At 34.5% G+C, this 24,538-nt stretch overlaps 1 protein-coding gene across 1 annotated transcript in view; it reads right to left on the bottom strand.

Annotated features, from left to right (window-relative positions):
• Window positions 1–3,627: 3,627 nt before the first annotated feature.
• Window positions 3,628–24,538, bottom strand: part of Tfap2d (transcription factor AP-2 delta) — a 66,482-nt gene continuing 45,571 nt past the window's right edge. Inside the window, exons 7-8 of the mRNA XM_046458610.2 lie at window positions 23,383–23,496; window positions 3,628–6,489 (exon numbers count right to left, since the gene is read on the bottom strand). Of these exons, the coding sequence (XP_046314566.1) occupies window positions 6,270–6,489; window positions 23,383–23,496 (334 nt within the window). The 3' untranslated portion in view covers window positions 3,628–6,269. The remainder of the gene's footprint in view (window positions 6,490–23,382; window positions 23,497–24,538) is intronic.

Raw genomic sequence — 24,538 nt, forward strand, 5'->3', positions numbered from 1 at the left:
CTCCCTTTCCTTCACTCTGCTCTGCCTAATCTAATGTAACTATTCTTCCCTAACTGCCCCATCCCCCAATATACCCCGCCCCGCCCACTTATTGTGAATTAGCATCTGCATATCAGAGAAAACATTCAGCACTTTTTGGGGGGCGATTGGCTTATTTCACTTAGCATGATATTCTCCAGCTCCATCCATTTACCAGCAAATGCCATAATTTCATTCTTCTTTAAGGCTGAGTAATATTCCACTGTGTATATAGACCACATTTTCTGTATCTATTCATCTGTTGAAGGACACCTAGATTGGTCTCATAGTTTATCTATTGTGAGTTGAAATGCTATAAACATTCATGTAGCTGCATCACCATAATATGCTGATTTTAAGTACTTTGGGTATAAACCTAGGTGTGGGATAGCTGGATCAAATGGTGGTTCCATTCCAAATTTTCTGAGGAATCCCCACATTGCTTTCCATAATGGCTGCACCAATTTCAGTTCCGCCGCAATATATGAGTGTAACTTTTCCCCCACATCCTTGCTAACATTTATTTTTGCTTGTATTCCTGATAATTGCCATTCTGACTAGAGTGAGATGAAATCTTAGATTAATTTTGATTTGCATTTCTCTAATTGTTAGAGATATTGAACATTTTTTTATATATTTGTTGATTAATTATATTTCTCCTTCTGTAAAGTGTCTGTTCAGTTCCTTAGCCCATTTATTGATGTTTTTGGTGTTTCTTTTTGTGTTCTTTATATATCCTGGAGATTAATGCTCTATCTGAGGTGCATAGATGCATGTGGTAAATATTTTATCCCATTCTGTAGGCTCTGTTCACCTCATTAATTGTTTCTTTTGCTGAGAAGCTTTTTAGTTTTAATCCATCTTATTTATCAATTATTGATTTTTCTTCTTGTACTTGAGATGTAACAAAAGAGGTGAAATCTCTCTACAATAAAAACTACAGAACACTAAAGAAAGAAATTGAAGAAGAACTTGGAAGATGGAAAGAACTCCCATGCTCCTGTATAGGCAGAATTAACATTGTCAATATGGCGGTACCACCAAAAGCATTATACAGATTTAATATAATTCCTATTAAAATCCCAATGACTTACTTCATAGAACTAGAAAAAGCAATCACGAAATTCATTTAGAAAAATAAGAGACCCAAAGCAATTGCCAAAGCAATCTTTAGCCAAAAGAGTAAAGCAGGAGGCATCACAATACCAGAACTTAAACTATACTATACAGCTATAGTAACAAAACAGCATGATATTGGCATCAAAACAGACACATGGACCAATGGTACAGAATAGAAGACACAGAGACAAATCCACATAAATATAATTATCTCATACTAGACAAAGGCACCAAAAATTGGAGAAAAGATACCCTGTTTAACAAATGGTGCTGGGAAAATTGGAAATCCATATGTAACAAAATGAAATTAAACCCCTATCTCTCACCGTGCACAAAACTCAATTCAAAGTGGATCAAAGACTTAGGCACCAGAACAGAGACCCTGTGCCTAGTAGAAGTAGGCCTAAATCTTCACCATGTCCACATAGGATCTGACTTCCTGATTGATAAGCTTTTAAACCTCAAGTCTCCCTTAGGCCTTAAGATTTTGAAACTGATAATTTGTACAAAAGTTTGACTCTTTTGTTGCCTGCATACTTTGGGGTCATATTCCTTTCCTGAGGCCACTTGGACAAAGTGTTAGTTGCTCCAAAGTGGGGGAGGAAGGTAGGAATACAAGGCCTACCGGCTAGTTTTCAAACTAGCATCCTGCCACAAATGTTTTTAATTCTCTCAGAATTGAATTCCCTTTTTTCCGCAGATCTACACCCTTCCCTTTCCATGCTTCTTTGATTTTCAGCTCCCTCCTGCCACTCCTGTTTCCCAGAACTGAGCCATGTTTGTGCTGGGACACCCGTGTAAGTTTTCATAAGAGCTGGCACTTACCATGTTCTAAAATCCAAGAGAAACCCAGAAGCCTGACAGTAGGAAAATGTTCCACTGCCCTTTGTACCTTCAGTCTCTAGGACACAGCCTGGCATAGAAAAGGGTTTGATATACTGAGGAGAAATTGATCTTCAGGTACAAAATTATTTGTTGAAATTCCAATATTAAAGAAAATAAGTAGCCAGGTATGGTGATGCGTGCCTGTAATCCCAACTAATAGGGACGCTGAGTCAGGAGGATCACATGTTTGAGAGCAACCTGGGAAACTTAGTGAAACCTTATCTCAAAATAAAATTTTAAAAGGGCTTGGCAAATACTTCCATGGTAGAGTGCTTGCCTAGCATGTGTGAGTCTCTGGGTTCAATTCTAGTAGTGTCCCCACACAAAAAGACAATGGCTAAAACATAACACCAATAGTCTCCTTTTGTGCCCTAAGCAGTTCAGAAACACTGATTCCAATTATGACAGTAATTCTCTAAATAGATAAGTACCATTATTCTCATCTTACAGATGGAAAAATTGTGGAAACACAGAGAGGTTCAGCAACTTGCTTAAGGTCACATTGTAGAAAGTGAAATAACCATAATTTGAATACTGGCAGTTTGGCTTTAGAGTCCATAGCTCAGCCACTAGGCCTTACCACTTTCTCACATGTTGACTTGATTTTTGAAAGAAGATGACACACTGTGTAAAGGATCCTGATACATATTTTAAAAATCCCATTGTTCTAAAATGCTTCCCAAGAGGCATAAAAGAAAATGGATTTTATTGTTTTACTTCTCACTCCTAAGGATAATTTATTGACATATTTATTTTAAAAGAATGAGATGACAAGAGGTAAAGTTTCTATCACTCTCAGCTCAGCTCAGCTGTTCATAGAGCTACATGGTCATGTTCTGTCCTATCATTGGAGAGAATATACCCGCAAGGCAGAGAAAAGCAAAAGGAACACAGAGCCAGGAAGCATCACCCTTACTGTTAAGGTGGGTGAAAAGAAGGCAGGAGGAGAAGAGCTTAGGAATCATTCCAGTGCTCTGATTTTTTCCAGAGAAAATAATATACAGTAATTCAGAGATTTCATTCATTTTTCTAGAACCACCAAACTTAAGTCAAATAGTAACTCTAATGAAATAAACAGCATGATAATGAGACTTAAATTGATTATTGAAACAGTCTGAAGACAAACATTTCTCTGTATATAAATTTGATTTACTCCTTCATTAAACTTAAATTTTATGCCGTCATTATTTATTTTGTGTGAATATAAGAGGTCTGTACAATTTTTTTCTGTGCAAGTATTGGTTAATCTGAAAAAGCTTCTTCATTCTTTAATTACTTATTATAACACTGGAAATCAGACAGACTTTTGTTAGCTACTTTTTGAACTGTACACTATGATAACGATTTTACCTTTATTCTTACTGAAATTCTTATACCTGACTAGCTTTCTTTATTGTTTTATATTAATTATATCTACTTGCAACTAATATGCTATCATGGAAATATTTACTTATTCAAATAAATATAAGTAGCCATAAGTTACCATGAAGGAAGCAAGTTAGATTGAGTACTGAAAGACAACAGCAAAACTAGAAGGTCCTTTGGCCCACTTTGGACAAAGAACAAACACACGTTTATTTATTCATTTATTTAAAAAGTGTTGAGTACCTATTATATACAAGGCAAAAGTTGATGTTAACAATGTCTATTAGAATATGATAATAAATGATGATTCTAAACAGGACCAGTCCATCAATTCACTTAGGTTCTAATGGCTGGTTAAGTTAAATGATGGGTGCTGTCCATTTAAGGCTCTTAGAACACCCAAAAATCCTGGTAAGTAATATGCACTGTAGTTATAGTTATGCTTTTGTTTCCAAGGCTAATAAATAACAACACCCCATTAAGGTGTTTAGAACCCAAACTAGTCACAACTAAGGGTGAAGAAATAAGCTCGTAATATAAGCCAGATCTAATTTTTGATTATTGGTGAACATTGGACATGGTATATAAACTACATTAAACACCGAGGAGATATGCATATCAAAATGCCATATTAAATACATATGTATTGTTAATCATAAATGGAATAAATAAAGTTAACGTGGAAATTTCATTAAGAAAACGGTTACCCACATTATTTGTATATGACTTCCCTATTAAATTGAAATACTTACCATTTTTGTTTTATGTGTATATTTTACAACATGGGAAATTTTATGTAAGGTGGAATCAGTTATTTTGTGATGAAATTTGGAACTGCAGCAGAATCTCAGCTTTATTATATTTCAAAAAAATTTTGAAGCCACGAATAATGGTAAAATTAAAAAATGGAACAACATATGAAATCACAATTAATTATTTTTACAATTTTTTATTTAAGGTCTCCCACTGTGAAACTATAAAGTCCTTTTTTATGGAATTCCTTAGTAGTGTTTTCTCTATAATTGGATTTAATCTGGAACATTTAAAGTTTCATTGGTCATAATTACTTTTTTCTTTACCCCATTTCTTTCTTTATTTATACATTTATTTTATTGTTTTTTGAGATAGGGTCTCACTAAGTTGCTGAGGATGGCCTTACACTCGTGATCCTGCTGCCTCAGCCTCTCTATTAGCTGGGATTACAGAAATACACTATCATGCCTAGCTTATAGTTCTTCTTTTCTGTACAGATTCAAAGCTCAAAAGATTTTAAGAATTATTAGTCAGTAAAAATAATTTATGTGATTTCTATATGAAATAAATGAGCTTTTCCTCTCAATTAAATATAATACAAATATTCCCCATGGAGTTAAAATATGGTAGATTTTTAAAAGTAATTGAAATATGTTAATGAGAGGATAATATTTTCATGCTAAACTAAGTTTGGGAATTCACACATTATTAAAATGATTTTTTAATATAGAGGATGACCTATGTATTCACTTGCCTACATAGAATTTTGAAAATTGTTAACAATATAAGGTATAGTACCATGTGGTGCCAAATCAGGTTTCTCAACATATCCAGGATTATGTGGACCAAACTTTCATTCGATTAGTCCCTGGCCTCTGTTGCAATTGGGAACCTCTTGTTTTCAGTGTCTTAAGAAAAGTATAACAGAGCTGTAAGAACAAGCTATGAAAAAAAATAAATAAATAAATAAAATGAATCATCCTAACAGCAAAATCTTCTCTGATCAATCTGTTTCGTTTTCTTTATTGAACACAGACCCTAATGTTTTGTGCCTCTAAAGGTTTAGAACACAACTATTGGCAGGTAGAGGAAGCACAAAAGAAGTGGTTCTCATCTTAACCCTAAAATCAATGGCCACTGGTGTTTTAAAAGGGCCTCCACTAGTTCCCTGGTCTCTTCTATGATCTCTGAGGGGAAGGACATCCCAGAAAGATCACTGTTCCTGTTCCCATACATTTTCAGACAAAACACCACTGCTTTCCATGAAGAAGAGCCCAAGAGTGGTGAAGCTGCCCTCTCCTGTGTCCATCTACCTTCCCCTAAAGGCAGTCTGTTTTGCTTTAACTGTTAAGTGGGTAACATGAGGAGAATGGAGAGAAAATTCATTTCTTATCCTTACAGTGGTATAACTTCTGAATGTCTTCTTAGCTATCGGGGGATAAATGGATCTGGGAGGCCATCATAGAAGGAACAGAGTTTTCTGGAATTTTTAAATACCACCAAGGCATTGGTAGTTGGGTAGGCTAGGTGTGACCAAATTTTTAGAATTGCAGTCAGTTCACAGGACAAAAATTCATGACTGCCCTTTTTAGTTCCCCAAACATTTATTAATGAATTAATTTCCAGATTGGTCTATTTAGTGGAAAGAGGCATTGTTCTGTTAACAGGGAGTTGAGGAAAGACTGGAGCTGTAAGCACTGGTGGTGGATTCCAGTTTGGTCATGCTTTCTGATCCCTAACTACAAAGCTGGATAAGAAAGTGCATTGGTTAAATGTGAAAAAGCATGTGCTGCCTCTCCAAAGTCCAGAAGTGCTTCAAAACTGTGATGTATATAATTCAGAACAATAAACTACGTGCACAAAAGGAGTTTATCATAACATAAAATTAAAAAGTGACAATTTCATCACACGGTTACACTGCTGTTTTCCTTTTTTTTTTTTTTTCATTTTTTGGATTTGTCCTTTTTTTTTTGTTTTGTTTCATTTTTCATTTCCACTTTTGTTTTATATGGAGGGTTGGGGGGAGGGCAGAGATTTTGTCCACTGAAGATTAGTCACCCTCAATGATATATATATTAGAAAAAATATCAGCAGCAAGACTCTCTGGAAATAGATTCTGTTTGATGTAGCTAGTCTGTCTTTTCTGTTTTGCCCTCTTTCACAGCAGCCTCTGAAGTTTTCCGCAGGGGGGCTTTCTCGGAGTTGGCATGTCCTTGGCCAGAATCCGCTGCTCCACCGTTTTTGTGAGAAGTGTGTTTTTCCAAGTAGTTCAGCATTTCACTGAGGACTGTCTGGAAAGTGCTTAGAGCTGCACATATTGCTGGAGTCCCAAAGCCATGAGTGATCAAACTGGAAATGAGAAGTGGTAAGAAAAGGTAGGTAGATAACTTGTGGTATGATTTGGACCAGAACACCCACCCCCACTTCATCCAGAACATTCAACTGAACATTCATTTATTATTCTCCCAAGTGTTGTTGAACATTGTGGAGGATATAAGACAATTCAAGTACTGCCGTTGACCAAGTTTAGGACCTATTTGAAAAGACTTATCATTTACAAACTTGTTATACACTAATTATTAGCAAGTCTGAATATTAAACACATGATTTGATTTTCTATTTCATTAGGAAGTAGATAAAAAGTGTAACTTCCTACCTGTGGAAATTACCTTGCTTTCACAAACATATAGTTGTATGGCATAAATCACCCATCAAGAAATCATAATTGGTTGAGTGTCCCTGATAACAATCCATTCTTATTACTCCATTCTTTTTTTTTTTCCCTCTATATTAATGAATATTATTTTTCTGGGAATGTGGCCACCTAGCTACAGATGACATTGCTGAGTTTCTCTTTTGGCATTTGGACATGGAACTAATCTATCCATAATAGAATATAAAGGAAGTGATATGCAGTTCTCACTTGATTAAAAAGACAATCAAGTGCCTTCTATTTCTTCAGAAAGATTCTATGCATTATACAGATGAAGAAATCATGTTGGTAACAGAGACAGAACAAAGCGGAAGGAACCTATCCACCTCCAGACTCCTAAATGAGAGAATAATTAAAATTCCATCTCATGTAAGCTCCTCTCTGTTTGGGTCTTGTAAGCAAACTAATTAACTAATAATCATAACTAGTATGCAAGTGTGGAGAGAGTTGTGGTAACCTCAGCATAGATAGCCATTCCAGCTATAACGATGTTTCTTGTTGAATAAATACTTGCTGTAGATTCTCTTTTCTGTGACTAGAAACTATACACATTTTTTTTTCATTTGTGTCAGTTGTTCTGAAGTAACACTCTTGGTTTGCTTCCCATAACTTTTAATAATACACAAAACCATACTTGTCTCATCTTATATTGTACTACATGTAACATTGTGTGTATATATACAGATAAAATATACTTAATAAATGAAACTATTAACTGTTTATACATCTTAGGTTGTTATTTTGACAAATGACTATGACACTAGCAGTTTTAAAATTAAATGCTATTGATTCTTCATAATATGCTAAAATATTTGTTACTTCTCTTAAGATACATAATTTTTAACAGCATATAATGAGATTTTATTTATTTATTTATTTATTTATTTATTTATTTATTTATTCTGTGGTGCTGGGGATCAAACCCAGATCCTTACACATGCTTGGCAAGCACAATACTGAGATTTTTAAATGATACTTAAAGCAACGTAAACGAGAGTTTTGGAATCTAAGGCAGCCTACAAAATACCTCACAGGAAGCAATAGTAGGATCTACCATATGAGAGTGTTGTGTATATTAATTCACACAGAGAGCTCAGGTGATGCTATACCTACACTAAATGCTTAATTAAATACAGATATTCTTCATTGTGACATTTACAGGGTTAAGGGTAAAATTTTCTGCATGTCCTTCATGGTCCCATCATCTTTTCTTTGGATATTTTACAAAGTTTGTCTTATGCCTCAATCATAATTAACATACATTAAAAAGCACAAAACAATTCAGTCTTCCACCATGTAGAAAACAAGACTATTCATGGTTCGGGCAATTATTTGCACCAATGTTGTAGTATGAGACACCATGGTTTGAATATATGCATATCTTTGCTGCATTGTCTTACATTGTTGAAAGGGAAAACTGATTTCAGCCCCATTTCTATAATGAGACAACTAGAGGGGAATTGATATGATTTGGGATCTCTCAGGGATCCTGGAAAACAAATGAACTCTTTGGAGTAGCAGAAGAAGTGGTTATGGTGGCACCTACTGAATGTGCTGAGTAACACCTTCCCTTAATGTGTAGCTTCTTGGCCATGGACACAAACTGTTCTTTTCTCAAGTTTTATTCATATTTAGGGTTCCTTGGAGCATTACATGAATTTTATTTTCCATCATAATGGCATATTCTCTTGGTTGTGACTGACCTCTTTATCAGCATTTGAGTCTACAGTATTTAGTTTCACTCGGATAATTACTAAAGTTTGTAGCCACTATTTGAATTATGAACAAAAATACTCCAGGCTTAAATTATTTATCTGTATCACCTCATATAAAACTAACTACAACACCAAGTAATAGGTATTATTGGGCTGGAGATGTGGCTCAGTGGTAGAGTACTTGTTTAGTATGCACAAGACTCTGAGTTCAACTTTCAGTACTAAAAAATAAAACAAAACAACAAAATGAAGTAGGTATTATTATTACATTTTACAGATGAAGAAATGAGGCCCAGAGGATGAAACTAAATAATGTGTCTTAGGAATTGACTTTGCATTTAGTTTCCTCTCAGGCTGAATTTACATTTATTCTTTTTCTTTGATAAATGGCATTTCTATTAGCAATTTAAGCTTAAGTTCTCTGACAATTTTGTTCTGTGGGCTGACTTATAAGACCAGAATATGGTGATTCTCCTTACTTTCTTGTATAAGAGCAGGATTTTAGAGCCTCAAGTACAAACTGCTTTAATTGTCATTCTGTGAAAAGAGTTGTTGTTATAATGAAGGATATCAATTCTCAGCTGACATACTTTCTTGATTCCAAAATCTGTAATTGATCATTATCAGATTGCACTGTGGTCTTTTATCTGGATTGAGAACTGGTTTTACAAAATTCTCACACACTTATGCTGACCTGAGGTACTTCATCATTTCAGGGACATTATTTAACCTTGTAAGATGACAGTGGCATGACTAGAGCAAATACAAGGTCCTTTCTAACTCTAAGCTTCAATTTAACTGTGTTACTACTTACAGTTCTTACTTCAAAACCAAGACATGGACAGAAGGTGAAGGAAATTGAAAAAACACTTAATTTCACAGAGAAGTTTAAAATTGTGCAATACTCAACACAGGAAAGTATTTTTAAACATGAAAAGTGTTATGTAAGTATCCTTTACTACCTTAATTTAACATTACTTGTACATCAAAAAGCATGTATGGCATGATACTAACTATAAGACACAGTCTCTTTTCTAGCAGGTTTCAGTGAAATTTATGGATCCAATTAATTAAGTGATCTACTATTGTTTCAGAATATCTAACAAAAAAGTCTGCTATCACAAGATAATTAAAAAGGATTACTGATAACTTCACTATTGTTAGTTCCAATCATTTCAGGAAAAATATGTACATCTCATTCACAGTGACATGCTAAATAAGAGAAGAGATTAATATAGAATATACAAAAAAAAAAAAAGCAAAGTAGATATGGAAGGGTTGATTTTTAGTACTAGACAGAGAACAAACTAAGGTTATCTGTGATGATTTTTTTGCATATGACACGGGGAACAAAAGCAAAAATAAGCAAGTGGAACTACATCAAACTAAAAAGCTAGACATAGCAAAGGAAAGAACAGGATGAGAAGGCAACTCACAAAAAGAGAAAACATATGAGCAAACCGAATATTTTTAATGTGGGATTAGTATCAAAAATATATAAGGAAATCATACACACTTCAATAGCAAAAAGCAAATAATCTGATTATAAAATGGGCAAAGGATACGAATAGATGTTTTCTCAAAGATGACATTAAAATGACAAATAGGTACATGAAAATATTTTCAATACCACTAATCATCAGGGATATGCAAACTCAAGTCATAATGAGATATCACCTCACACACATTAGGGTGGCTATTTTAAAAAAGACAAGAGATAAAAAGTGCTAGTGAGGCTGTAGAGAAATGGTACCACAGTACCCTGTTGGCGAGAACATACATTGGTACAGCCATTAAGAAAACAACATGGAAGTTCATCACTTACATGTTTAATCTAAAAAGTTGAACCACAGAAGATTAGAGTGGTCGACAGGGCTAGGTGGGGGAAATGAAGAGATATTGGTCATATATAAGTGAGATCATATGATATTTGTCACTGTGTGCTTGGCTTATTTCAAATTTTCCACCCTCAGTTCCTGGCACTCAATGCTCTAGTTTTTGTCCCTATAGTTTTACTCTCCTGTTGAATGTCATATAAACTGAATCATAAAGTTTGTAGAGCTTTGGGACTGATTTCTCTCATTTAGCAAATTATTTTGAGATTCATCCATGCTGTATTTATCAAAAGATTATTTCTTGTATTGCTGGTAAATATTCCACTGGTGGATCTCTCACAATTTGTTTATGCAATGGGTAATTAAAAACATGAAGCATTAGCATTTAAAAAATAGAAGTGATCACTGAAATGTTTCATGGATTCAGTAGGAAGTGCAATAAAAGTAACTGTACTTCCATTCATAAAATGGTTATTAGAGCAATAAAATTTAGATTTAGACACTAAATCCATTTTAGTGTCAGATTTTAGCAATGCATCTGATAAATCTCCCAAAATACCATATGACAAATTGGTTAGAAAAGTAAGCTAGATAAGAGCATAATAAGGCAAACTCACAGCTGATTGTACAATGGTACCCAAAGTATGGATATGAGGGCAGTTGCCAGTCTTGAAGGATATCTCTAGTGGAGTGCTGTGAGGCTCTCATTAATCCCACTCTGCTTGACAAGTTAATTAACAATGAGATTGAAGGCATCATGGATTTTTAACTTAATGGTTGGCATTAAAATAGAGAAGAAAATTCCTGCATTGGATAATAGAACCAAAGTTCTAAAATACCTTAATGTGGTAGACAGCTTAATTGGTGGGCAAAATCAATTATATGAAATTTAGGGGAGATTAAGGAAAACATGTCCACTTGGGTAAAAAGCAAATTAGTGTTGCAGTATACCAAGGGAGAGATCTGATTCAAGAGCAGTTTACAGGGGGGAAAGGCTTTTAAACCAGTAATTTTAAACTAAAATATAAAGGGTCAAAATTAGTGGGTTGGATCACAGCTAGGCAGGCTTCAAAAATTTGTATACCAAGGACTATAGTCCCAATCATGTTTTTTTCTATTTCTCTCTTTAACTAGATTCCAGCTCATTGGTTTCATTTTCCTATTGCTAATAATTTCACACTGAGGAGCAGAAAGCCTCTGAGAACTGGCTGTGAGCAATACAATCACCTGCTGAGAAAATCCTAACCACTCAGGTTTATGGCACCTGACGAGGGAAAATATAACTTGCATTTAACACTCATCTGCTAATTTTATTCACGATTTACAAAACTCCTATTTTGCTAGACCTCCCAATTAACATTCTCTAGACTATCTTTCTGCAACATTAACCATCTCTTCAAATTGGCTCAGTTCAGGAAGGTGGTGACTGTGCTAGATTCAGAAGTGAAGTTCCATGTTTTTACATCCCCTTAAGTGTTAAGTTTCCCCCCAAAGTGTTAATATTTCAGCCTCTGGAAGGACTCTACCAGGTGGAGCTATATTTTCCAGAGTGTTTGTATGTTTATGTATCTGTGGACCTGCACTATTTTTGCTTTTTCCAAAGTGGCATTCAGGACTAGGGATGGAGTTCAGTAGCAGACCATTCACATAGCACACACAAGCCCCTGGGTTCAATCCCCAGCACAACACAAACAAACAAACAAATAAATACATAAATAAAATGGCATCCTCTTCTTGACTAATGGGTTTGACCTGAATAAGTTCTAATATAACTTTTTACTCTTCAAAGGGAAATACATTGCAACAGTTGAAACTGTAATTGCTAGGCAGTGATTATTAACAGAAAAGAAATGGAGACTCAGAAACAGAAGGAAAGGTAGAATAGAGGATAGAAGAGATTGCTATTTGAGAGAATACATTATCGTTTTGCTACTAAAATGTAAAGTGGTGGTTACAATCTAACTTAGTGTCTCTAAAGTACTTGACATTAATGATGAGGCCCTTTCTGGAAACTTCCATAGGTTAAAAACTTTACACACTTTTAAAATATCTTCTGATCCTTGTAGTCAAGGCCTTACATTGTTTATATTTTAACTCTCCCAAACTTTAGTGCTTAAGCTGAATGTTAAAATAAAAAAAAAAAAAATCAAGGATTCTGAATGGACATCTATCACAGGGACAAGAACTAATTTACATTTCATCATCTTTGTTGTATACTAGAGAATGTTTCCAAGCTGTTTCCATATTGCTTTAATTGTCCTTCAGAAATACTGTACCTTAAATTGATTTGTCTAAACTAACTTAAATGAAACCACTGAAACATTTTTTTTTTCTAAAACATAGCCTAAAACAAGATTCTATAGAAACTTCTATGAATTCTTCCTGTCTTGGCAAGAGTTGGGCCTGGTATCCAGCACCTTTCTACCTATCAAACATGGATTTACTATGTATTTAAAAGAAAATGAAGTTTCTTTAGTTATTTTCTATGAAGATTGGGCTGCTCTGTCAATTGTGGGTGGATTTTTCTAGCTTTATAGGGCCACAAAATCCTGGAAGTAATTGAAACTAATCTTATACAAACCAAAGTCAAAAAAGTCAAGAGAAAATAACCTACCATCATCATTTAGGTAAATAGAATAAAAGCTAATTTTATTTTATAAAATTTCAACTGTTTTCAGTGCATTCCAAGCAAGTGCTCTACCATTGATTTAAACTCCCAAGCCCAAATTTCAATTTTCTACCTAGAAAATGTTTGACAAATCCACTTCTTTTTCCTTCATTTCTTCTATGTAAAGTCTGAAATACAGTGTGGGCTATTATTCCTGTCATTTTGTTATAATGTATTACATCATCCAAATGGGTAGTCATAAACCTTCTAATTTCTAGAATTACATACAGATACTACTTACAGTGTCCTCAGTTCTGCTTTTTTTTTTTCTTTTTTTGCTTTTAGGAAGCATGCAACCAGCAAGATTTAGAGAGAGGACAAGCCTCCCTTTTCCCAGTCTCCTGGATTACTCAACTACTAAAGGCTTAGCTCCAGATATAGATTGAGGCTCATGTGTACTCACATTATTAAGCTAGGTAGCTGCCAGAGAAATGTCTTCTTCTAGTCAAAACAACAGTCAGGAGGGAGGGCCCAGGAGGAACAGACCTGGAGGACACCAGCAAAGGTTTGGGGGGCTTCTCTGCCAAATTTTACTTTTCTTAAGAACATTAAGGATACAGTACTTCATCTCTTTGAAGCAGCACAACCCATAAATATCAATAATGGAGAGAGACCTGGAGAAAGTACTGGGGCTCAGAACTTGATGGTATTCATTCTTTGTCAATTAACTCACTCAGAAAACAGAAGAAAAGGGAAAATAGCTGACAATTCTTATTTTCTAGGTGTATTATCTTATGTCCATTATCTCATCTTACGGCCCCAACTTCTTTTTAAATGGAATTTAATTAAAGTGCATAATTAAGTTATCTAGTTCCCTGGTAGATGGTGGTGGGGAATCACTGGAATCTACTCATTAGTAAAGCCTGTTCCATGACTTCTTCAGCTGGTGGTTCTTCATGCTAGACAGATTTAAGAAATCACCCAGTGAGCTTGTTTCAATGTGCAGGTCACATCCTAGAAATCCTGATTTAATGGTTTTGGAAGGGGATCAGTATTTTTTAAACTGTTCCTATTCAGTTTAAATGCAGCCAGGGAGTTAGACATGTTACCCTAACATCAAAAAAATAAAGCCTAGGACTGGGGCTGTGTGGCTCAGTGGTAGAGTGCTCACCTAGTATGCACCAGGCACTGGGTTCAATCCTCAGCACCACATAAATTTAAGATATAGTGTCTGCCTAGAACTTAAAAAAAATAAATAAATAAAGCCTAACTATTATGTCTGTGTGGACTTCAGCATTTCCACAGGACATAAAAAGGGTTTCTGTGATCAAATTTTGGAAACATGGAATTCCATTCCATCCATCCCTTCCATTGAAAAAGGTTTTTGTAGGCTAGTGTATAATACTTCAAAACGGGTATAATAGTCAGGTTTTCGTGAACGAAAGCATTGACTATGAAATCCTTTCAAGAGACACCTCACTGGACTAATATTCTACAAAGCTCACTTTGTGTTTATGACTCCCTTGGATCCTGGATTGGGAGATATATGTTCATTCTCCATTCTTCCTGCTCATCTCAGTCACTTACTCTGAGGTCCCATAGGAAATGGGTCCTTATGATTCCATTTTACTTCATTCCAAGTCAGCAAAATAGACAAAGGATGGAATAATTGTATACATGAGAGGTCAAAGCCAATCACATCTAAGTCAAATTTTGAAGGTGATGATATTTCTTGACATGAGTATATACATTTTACACATGGGAATGGAGTTTTTGGGCTAAATCAACCATCTCCTTGTACTTTTCCTTAACAAACATGTCATATTTTCTTTTTAGAATAGGGGAGTGGAAATGGTAAACACAAGACTCTTGTTTTTTAAAATTAATGCTATTGAACTGTTGGCATTTAATAATGAACATATTAATAAAATATAAAGAGAAGAAATGAGGTTTCACAGAAACAGTAACAGGAGTGGTTTAAAATGGAACAACAGGTAGAGAATGGTTTCAAATGTCATCATTTTAGAAGAGACTTAGAGATCATCAGTTGAACTGCATCAAATCATGGAAGAACATGCAGAGGCCACACAGGGGAAGTGCTTGTTCTAAATCCACAGAGCTAGCTGGTAATGAAGAGGAGACTAATTAGACCACTGATCGTCCATCCTGAATGCTTTCCTCTATTTTGTGCCATCTCAATAAAGATAAAAAATATTTAAACATATCAAATTCTTCCCTATATACATACCTCAGTCAATTATTTACATGTTATAAATATGATAATGTTTGCAGGGTTTTTTTTTTTGTTGTTGTTGTTAGAAACAGTTGCCTCTAAATTCTGTTGTTTGAATTACTAGTCTTCTATGTACTGACCTGAAAAATCCATAAAAACCTTATCAAATGACCCATAATGGATGCTTTAATGTATGTACCTCCTGACAAAGATTCTATTCTTCACCCTGTATTAGGCAGACTCCTGAATCTTCTCCTAGTTCCAGTTATGTTACTTCTTTGTAAGATAAAGTTTTAGCAATAATTCTGCTAAATCAATTTAGTAAGAGCCCTCCACCCTTGATATCTGGCCACCCTTGATATCTGATCTGGTTTCTCATTTTCCACCATCTCCCATTGATGTCTAATCACCCTGGCCTGTCTTCATCAACAATCCTGTTAGATAGTCTTAGCCAGTTTGCCCTCCCCCTGAGGTTTCCTCCTAGTAATTTTCTATCCACTGACCCCCACACTGCTCCTTGGCTATAAACTCCTAGTTGCCCATGTCATCTCTTAAGCTGAGCCAAATATCTCCCTCAGACTTCAAAACCCATCGCAGTGTCCTCTACCTACTGTAAAGTTCCTGAACAAAGTTGGCCTTTATGTGCTTTAACAATTAAGTATTCTTCAGTACTTTTCCATAGACATTCCCACAGCATTTGTTTTGGTGCCATGCAACTTATGAAGAACAATAATCTAGGCAACTAATTTAATCATTTAATTTACTGCTAAATATTAAGGGAATGTGAGTAATTTAATGTAAATTACTTAAAGATCATCATGGTCTGAAAAGGAAAAAAAAACCTGTTGTTCAATTTTTAATCTAAATTTTTGCTATGAAAGTTTTACTAAAAGGGATGCTGTTTTTTTTCAAATTATTAACACAAATACAGACTATTTTTTATGTTGTTTAAATTGTGAATAAAACCTGGCTACTTATAGACATGCTTTTCTTCTGGAACTTAAGTTAAAGGTTTAAAGTTTAATTCCAATTCCACAGAGGAGCTTGTTTGGGAAACACAGGAACTTCTTATTGTTGCAATTCAGGCCCACTATTTCTCATATTTTCACGTTAAATGATATTTGAGTCCCCCAGAACAAGCAAAAGACCCTGAAGAAGGCTTATTAATTTTATTTCCTTTATGATAAACCAAGTTGTATACTTTATTTTATGTTTCTATCTTTTCAGATTAGAGATTTATTTAAAATTTCTTAATTCTTCTTCTGACACTAAAGAATGCTTTCATTATATTAATAAAATCTGCTGCTGATATGTAAATCAATGGATGTGTAACTGATGTGATTCTGCAATCTGTATACGGGGTAAAAATGGGAGTTCATAACCCACTTGAATCAAAGTGTGAAATATGATTTATCAAGAACTATGTAATGTTTTGAACAACCAACAATAAAAAATTAAAAAAAAAAATTTGCTGCTGGATTATCTTCCCAGACCCTGGCCTTTCCCAAGAAAGTAAAATAATTAATAAAAATATCAGCAACAGTAAACTGTACACACTTTAAGTCCCTGGGAGAAGACTTAGTGATGCTCACATGTTGGTGGAGACAAACACCCTCTTCAGTATATTACCAAGGACATGGCTTCCAAAAATACTCGTTGAGTCAACTACAATGCCTGTCATACGTGGAATGCTAAAGGAAACTAGGCTAAAGAACCTAGGCGGGAAAACTCTGGGATGTTACAGCTACCTTTAGAAATTAGGAAGGAAACAGGATTAAGCTGACCCCTGAGGAGTGGTCTATCAGTCAGTATTGCTTCAATGGGAAGAGTACTTTCTACTGGAGTTGTTGAGGGCAGAAGGCCCGTCTATCATTGAAAATTTTCAAGTCTGGAATAGGTGACAACTTGACAGGGATGTGGAGGGAAGATCTAAATGTGGAAGGGGAGTAGGAAACATAAGGGGCCTTTCAACACTAAGAATCAAGGAAGCAAATGTAATCACCAGCAAACACTTAGCTGTATGGGCCTTCCTACATACTTCTTATTTCTGAAAAGTTACAGGAGTAATGAGAGATCCTATTTCTAAGAAGGTAAGATGTCAGTATCATTTTTGTCTCAAACATGAGAAGCACATTAATAATTTCACTTCCCAATCTGTGGCCCAATGAAAATACCATGATCCTGAGAATGAACCAGTTGAGAATATAACCAAGACCCAATTGTGATATTATAATAAACATTTATGAACATATATTGGTGGAACACATACTAGGTACTATGTACTATGCATAGAATGATGCAAATGTTTCCTATTTGTCCCAGGTAATTACTGGCACTCTGCTTAATCCTCTTCTCTTATGTATTATGTCTTTATATATTATTATTTTCCACTTTGGAAATTCCTAAAGAATGGAATAATCCTTCTGTCATCTTTTCACTATCTTCCATTAGCACAATAAAATACAAACATGAATAAATAAATTACAGTTTGAGTCTCCAAAGGTGAGTGCTAAGAAATCTTCCTTAGTTTTCTGATACTCTCTTCTCTCTGAATGAAGAATTAAAGGTAGTCTGACTTCTCCTTATTTACATTGTCAAATATGCTTTTGCTTGATTTCAGATTCAAGGAGATTGTGAGAACATAAGAGATAAAGAAGGGAAAAGTTCTTAGGATTTTTTTTTTCAATCTTAAAGAGAATTTCTAACATTGCAGAAGTGAGGACTGTGGATTTCTATCCAGGAAGATTCTGTTCTGTCAGCGAAGCCTGGAGCCACCTTGGTCTATTTGCCAGTGCAAGGCCTGGGAACTGTGAGTCTATAGGGTATTCTGCAGGTTTCTTTCAAGCCTTGTCCCCCCTTCTGGTAGGTGTTGTGATATCTGCTGTGTTCTCTATAACAAATCATACTGTTGATCATGCTCAGAAAATTCCAAATAATTAACAAACCTGCCTCCTGTCAGTTTGATGGAAATAAGCAGATTTCTAGGCTATGAATCATAAGAACAGTCACTGCCATGCTCAGGGGTTTCCAGAGTACACTGCTATGTCATCTGCCACAAAAACTGGAAATAGTTATCTGTGCTTCACAAGGCCAGATCATTCCCTATCTTTATCTGGACATATTCAACCTTCCAGATATAAGCCACATTTCTCAAGGTACCAAATTGACAATTCTATGAGGTATAATTTCAAGTGCTCTACAGTGGGAAGAAGAGTTTGATGAAACAAAACAGCAACACAAGTTGGTATTACTAATTAGAGAATACCCCATGCCTATCTATTCACATTTCCCCTTCACTTCTTTTCCAGCCAACATTCAGCAAAAACAATAGAAAATCAGACTCTGCCAATAGCCTGCTTTCAAAGTCACATGAACTATGCTTCCTTTCTAATTAATCTTTTTTTGTGAGCTTATGGTTCTATCAAATTACATCTACCACTGTCAACAGAAGACTCTAAAAGAGTCACACTCAGTGTAAAAACACTTTTAACCAGATTATTAGCAGAATCATAGATATAGAATCTTTTTAATACTTTAATGTATAAGATAGAGCTTTACAAAATCTTCATTGTCTCCTTAAAAATGAATTATAATTACATTTCTTAAAAAGAAAAAAATGCAAATAGTTTAGGAATACCTTAAGACCTTAGTTCGTAAGTCTGCTTAACTATAAGAAACAATTCAATGTTGAAAATAACATTAGATGTTCAAGTTCAATCTTAGTCCTATTGTATCAGATCTTTAAATATATACTCTGGTCCTTCAGAATTTTAAAGAGTTCCAAGAAGTATTTTGCTGTGAGGACCAATTTTTAAAAACTACACTTTTGAAGTACAGAGTCTGTTTCAAGACCAGGCAATAAACTCACTTACTAACCTCTTGTTATTTATTGTTGTCCCTTTAAATGAATGCACAGAAAAAAAAATTGTATTACTTAAATTCAATTAAAACTGGGTCAGTTTTCATTTCAGATTTTAATTGGAAATGTCGACTATAAATCTTTTGTTTAAAAGGATATTATTTAAGACATGTAAAAGAATAAACTTGGATTCTTACTTTATCATATATAAAAATTTGTTCAAAATAGATCAAAAACCTAACTGTAAGACTTAAAAACTATAAAACTCTTAGAAGAAAACATAGGGGAAATCTTTAAGACATTGCATTGGTTAAGAATTTCCTGGCTAAGGGCTGGGGTTGTGGCTCAGTGGCAGACCGCTTGCCTAGCAAGTGTGAGGCACTGGGTTTGATGATTCTCAGCACTAAATACAAATAAATACAATAAAGGTCCATCAACAACTATATATATTTCCTGGCTGTGACACCTAAAACACAGGCAATAAAAGAAAAAATATACAAATTAGATTGTAACAAAATTTGAAACTGCATCCAAAGACACAATTAGTATATTGAAAAGGCAATCTATGCAAGGGAAAAATGTTTTCAGATTATTTGTCTGATAAATGAAAAATATCCAGAATATGTAGAGAATGCCTACATTTCAACAACATAAAACCAAATACCCTATTTAAAAATAGGGAGAGAATTTGAATAGTTATTTCCCAAGGATGATGTAAAAATTACTAGTAGGTTTATGAAAGGTATTCATAATTACTAATATTAGGGAAATGCAAATTGAAACCATAATGAAATAGTAGCTATTAAGATAGCTACTCTTTTTAAAAAGTACATGCAAGTGTTGGTGAAGACGTGGAGAAATGGGAACCCTTGCACACTGTTGGGAATGTAAAATGATGCAGCTGTTTCGAAAAAACAACATGGCAGTTCCTCAAAAAAGGAAAAAGAGAATTACCTGTGGTTTCTATCAATGAATGAAAGAATAAAGTAGATGTTGTGTGTGTGTGTGTGTGTGTGTGTGTAACAGAATATTAGGTAGCCTTACAAGGAATGAAATTTGGACACATGCTACAACATGGAGGAACCTTTAAAAAATTATGCTTCATTAAAGAAACTAGTGACAAAAAGACAAATATCATATGATTCTACTTGTATGAGATACTTTGAGTAATCAATTCCATAGAAATGGAAAGAATGGTAGTTCCCAGGGGTTGAGGAGAGAGGGAAATGGAAAGTGATTGTTCAATGAGTATAAAGTTTCAGTTTTGCAAGTGAAGATCTACTGGAGATTGTACAACAATGCAAATATGCTGAATTGTACACTTAGAAATGATTAAGATGGCAAATTTTATGTTAAGTGTATTTTTAAATTATAATTTAGGAGAAGATGTAGTTTAGGAAATTTGCTATGAGGTAAAAATTGGATAAGTGATTTCTAGAATCCTCCTACTTTCCATCATGATTTCAGATTTCATCTAAATAAATAATCTAGAGTGTAAAGAAAAAGAATCTAAAAATTCTGGTAAACATTTAAAAAGCATAATAAATGGGAAATTGTAACTTTCTGATATTCAAAGTGTTCACCATGTAAATATCAAAATTTATAACTACTACTGGAAAATTACAATTAATTATTCTTTGTATTAATTACTATATAATTTGTTGTAAGTGAATATACAATGTAGTATTAGAACATTTAAAATACAGTTTTATATTTCAAAGTGTGATTGGGAATCTCTAGCCATATATAATATTGAGAATTTTATATATCAAATATAGTTTCCCTCCCATTTTGACTATATATTTAGTTCTTTTCTGCAGAATACCAACTTGTTACCATATTTTGTTTGAGAAAGTAAAGAGCTTATAATGCCCTTGTAGGAAATGTGGGCTTCATATTTAGAAGTGAAAATTTTCTTTAAAGAGTTCTGTGGCATTAAGTTGGCAATTAACTTGTATCAACAAATTAGCAGGTTGTACCTGTGCTGAGCAAGCGAATTGTTTGCCTGTTTCACACAGTAGCTAAAGTCCAATTTACATGTTGAAGCTCTATTTTGTTTTGAGCCAGAAAAGGACAGCTCACTTCACAATGAAATCTTCAGCATCTATGAGTCCCAATCCTCTGCATTTCAACAGTAAATTCCTCTTCAAAGTAAACTGGGTAACTTAAAAGACTTTAAATTTTAAAGCCACTTCAGTCAAAATTACAAGTACTTTTAGTGTGGACACAAAAATATGGTAAATATTTTTGTAGCTATGCCAGTGGAGTTGATACCTTTTGAACTTGAAACAGTGGGGAAGGAAAATGATACATCATTTATTAAATGCTTACCTTACATTCTTTATCTCATTTTAGATCACTACCAGTATGTGATGAAGGGGTTATTACACCATTTTCAAGCTAGGGAAATAAAGGCTTCAGAGACTGCTAAGACACTCCAAACATTATAGTGCACAGGCCAAAAGGCCTGGATTTGAAAATGGTTCTCTTGACTTCAAAACCTTTTGTTTCCAATATTATTACATTTTTACATTTGCCTTTACTATCTCAAGTGAGCCACAGAAAAAGTTCTATGAAATATATCCTACCTTTGGTGCATTTTTTGAAGATGTATACCAAGTTGAGGCTGCAGGGATGTGTTTATTACATCTCTTGAGGAGACATGTGACACATTGGAAAATAAATATTCTATTTAAACATCTCTGATTTTGCAAACTAAATTCCAACTTATTTAAACATCCATTACTTCATATAATGGAATGCCTTGCTCAATAGCTATAAAATTTTGTCAGACAGTGAAAGCATTTTTAAATTTTAATGTATGCCAGTCTTTTCTTAGCATTGTTTTTTTCCTATAAAATGATAACTAAATAACAAAATATTTGATACTAAAGACATGTAGGCATTAGTATGCTAGTTTAAAAATTGTAGGGTGCCCGGCAAGGTGCTACACACTGGAATCCCAGCAACTTGGGAGGCTGAGGCAGAAGGATTATAAGTTCAAAGCCACCCTAGGCAACTTACTAAGACATTGTCTCAAAATAACAACAACAAACATTTTAAAAGGACTCAAAGGCCTCAGTGTTATGCAGCTGAGTTCAATCCCCAGTACTAAAAAAAAAAAAAAAAATTCTGGAAGACATGTGAATAACTGCTATCTTCTTTCTGATACTGAAGTTAGGGTGTAAATTTACCAGAAAAAAAATTATTCTATGGATTTCTAAAATGTTTTGGAAAATGAGACTTAAAATGTGCTTTTAATAATGCATTTCAGGGGCTGGGGCTCAGTGGTAGAGCGCTTGCCATGCACGCAGGAGGCACTGGGTTCGAGCCTCAGCACCACATGGAAAGAAAGAAAGAAAGAGAGAGAGAGAGAGAGAGAGAGAGAGAAAGGAGGGAGGGAGGGAGGGAGGGAGGGAGGGAGGGAAGGAAGGAAGGAATAAATTGTGTCCATCTACAACTAGAAAATATATAAAAAATAATACATTTCAGGTTTCTGTGTGGTCTAATGAAGGTAGAATTTATTAACATACTCCTGGGAAATCAGGCAAGGATATCCCATTTACTTCGGTCAGATCTTCTTTTCATTCAAGAATTTGCTTCACCAAGATAAGGAACTATTTAAAAGATTTCAGAATCCTGATCCCAAACTACTCAGTATTACTTAAAAGAATAGTGTTCACTCATAAAAATCACGATTTCTTGATACGAACATAAATATACTAAATTTTCTGATCTAAAATGCTTCATGCACTAGTTGTTTTTCAATTTTATCTTAACATACTGGGATTTTTAAAAATTCAGTTCCTGCTATGGTCTGAATGTTTGTGCCCTTTCCCCAGATTTGTATGTTGAAACTTGATCCCCAGTGCAATAGTCATGAGAGGTGGGGTCTTTAGGATGTGCTTAGGTCATGAGGGATGGGATTAGTACCTTTTTAAAAATAGCCCCAAGGGACCTAATATGTCCCTTTCATCACATGATGTTGAAGGTGCCACCTCTGAACAGAGGGTGAGCTCTCACCAGATACTGAATCTGGGGGCACCCGACCTTGGACTTCCTAGCCTCCCAGAACTGTGAGCAGTAAATGTCTCACTTGTAAATTATCCAGGCCAAGATATTTTGTCACAGCAGCAAGAAGAGACTAGAGTAGAGTCACCATTTTAATGTGTAAGTGATATCTCTAAATAGAAGTGTTAAAGGAATGCAAAGATCTGGGTTAGTAAAGATGATTTAACAACTTCAAAGGCAATTGAGCAAATGGGAAAACCCATCTTACCTGAAATGTGTTAAGTGTCTCTGGATGTCAAGGTCTAAAATTGGAGTAGGTCGAGAGGATCCCAGTGGTGATCGATCTTGGCTCAGGAGATCTTGAAATTCTTTACAAATTTGTCTAAAACAAAAGATAGAAAATTGAACTGAACTCTTAAAATGGGGCTTTAATTTCGTTCATATTTTACCAAGTGTTGTTCCATTTTTAAAAAAGGACAAGAAAAATTTCATATAGCAGTCTCTGTTGTTCCATCCACAGCATACAGCTGAGGTTATTAATAGTCACTTTGTAATGATCACAAAATATTTCTTTTTGCCTTCTTTTCTTTTCTTTTTAGACTGGGGATTTAATCCAGGGATTCTTCACCACTGAACTACATCCCTTTTCATTTTCTTTTTTCTGAGACAATCTTGCTAAGTTGTTTAGGGGCCTCCCTAAGTTGTTGAGGTTGGCTTCAATCTTGTCATCTTCCTGCCTCAGCTTCTCAAAACACTGTCTTAAAAGATTTCAACCAAATAATAGTCCCTAGGTACTGACAAACCAATGTTAATTTTTAAAGTGAATATTGATAGATTAATATCAGGATGAAAGACAATTCATAAGAAAGGATCACATCTAATAATTGCCCGTTAAAATATTAAAATGTGGTATTTTTTAGGACATCATATGTGTAAAAAAATTTAATTAAGGTTATGGCCTTCATTCAGAGCCATAATTCAAGTAGACTTTGGAAAATCCTTTTTCCCAGTATTGCATTATAATTCAGACTCTTCTGGATTAATTTTGTATTTTAATATTTGAAATAGATAATCCGTTAGCCAGAGTTTAGTCCACTACCTTCAAAAATATGGTAATACTATACTCTGTGTAAGCTGATTTTTTTTTCCAAAATGTACCCTGTAGGACATTTTCCAGCTGCTTTTCTTGCTTTTAATAATTATGATTCCTGGTCACTAGTTTTACTTTAGCTAATAGTATTGCTGAGTATGTTGGATAATAGTAAAGTCCTTGTGACATATAATCCAAATGGCATAATTATAAAGAAGCAGAATATATAGAAGAAACAAGATTTTTTAAAACAATAAAACACCAAATTAATGCAGCAGCTAGAGAGTGAATTTAAGGACTGTCAGGAATTACTCAAAAACATCTATTATCTATG

This window comes from Marmota monax, unplaced genomic scaffold (assembly GCF_021218885.2).
Source record: "Marmota monax isolate L192 unplaced genomic scaffold, Marmota_monax_Labrador192_F-V1.1 WCK01_AAM20220418_F8-fsc00191, whole genome shotgun sequence".
NCBI classification, from domain to species: Eukaryota; Metazoa; Chordata; class Mammalia; order Rodentia; family Sciuridae; genus Marmota; species Marmota monax.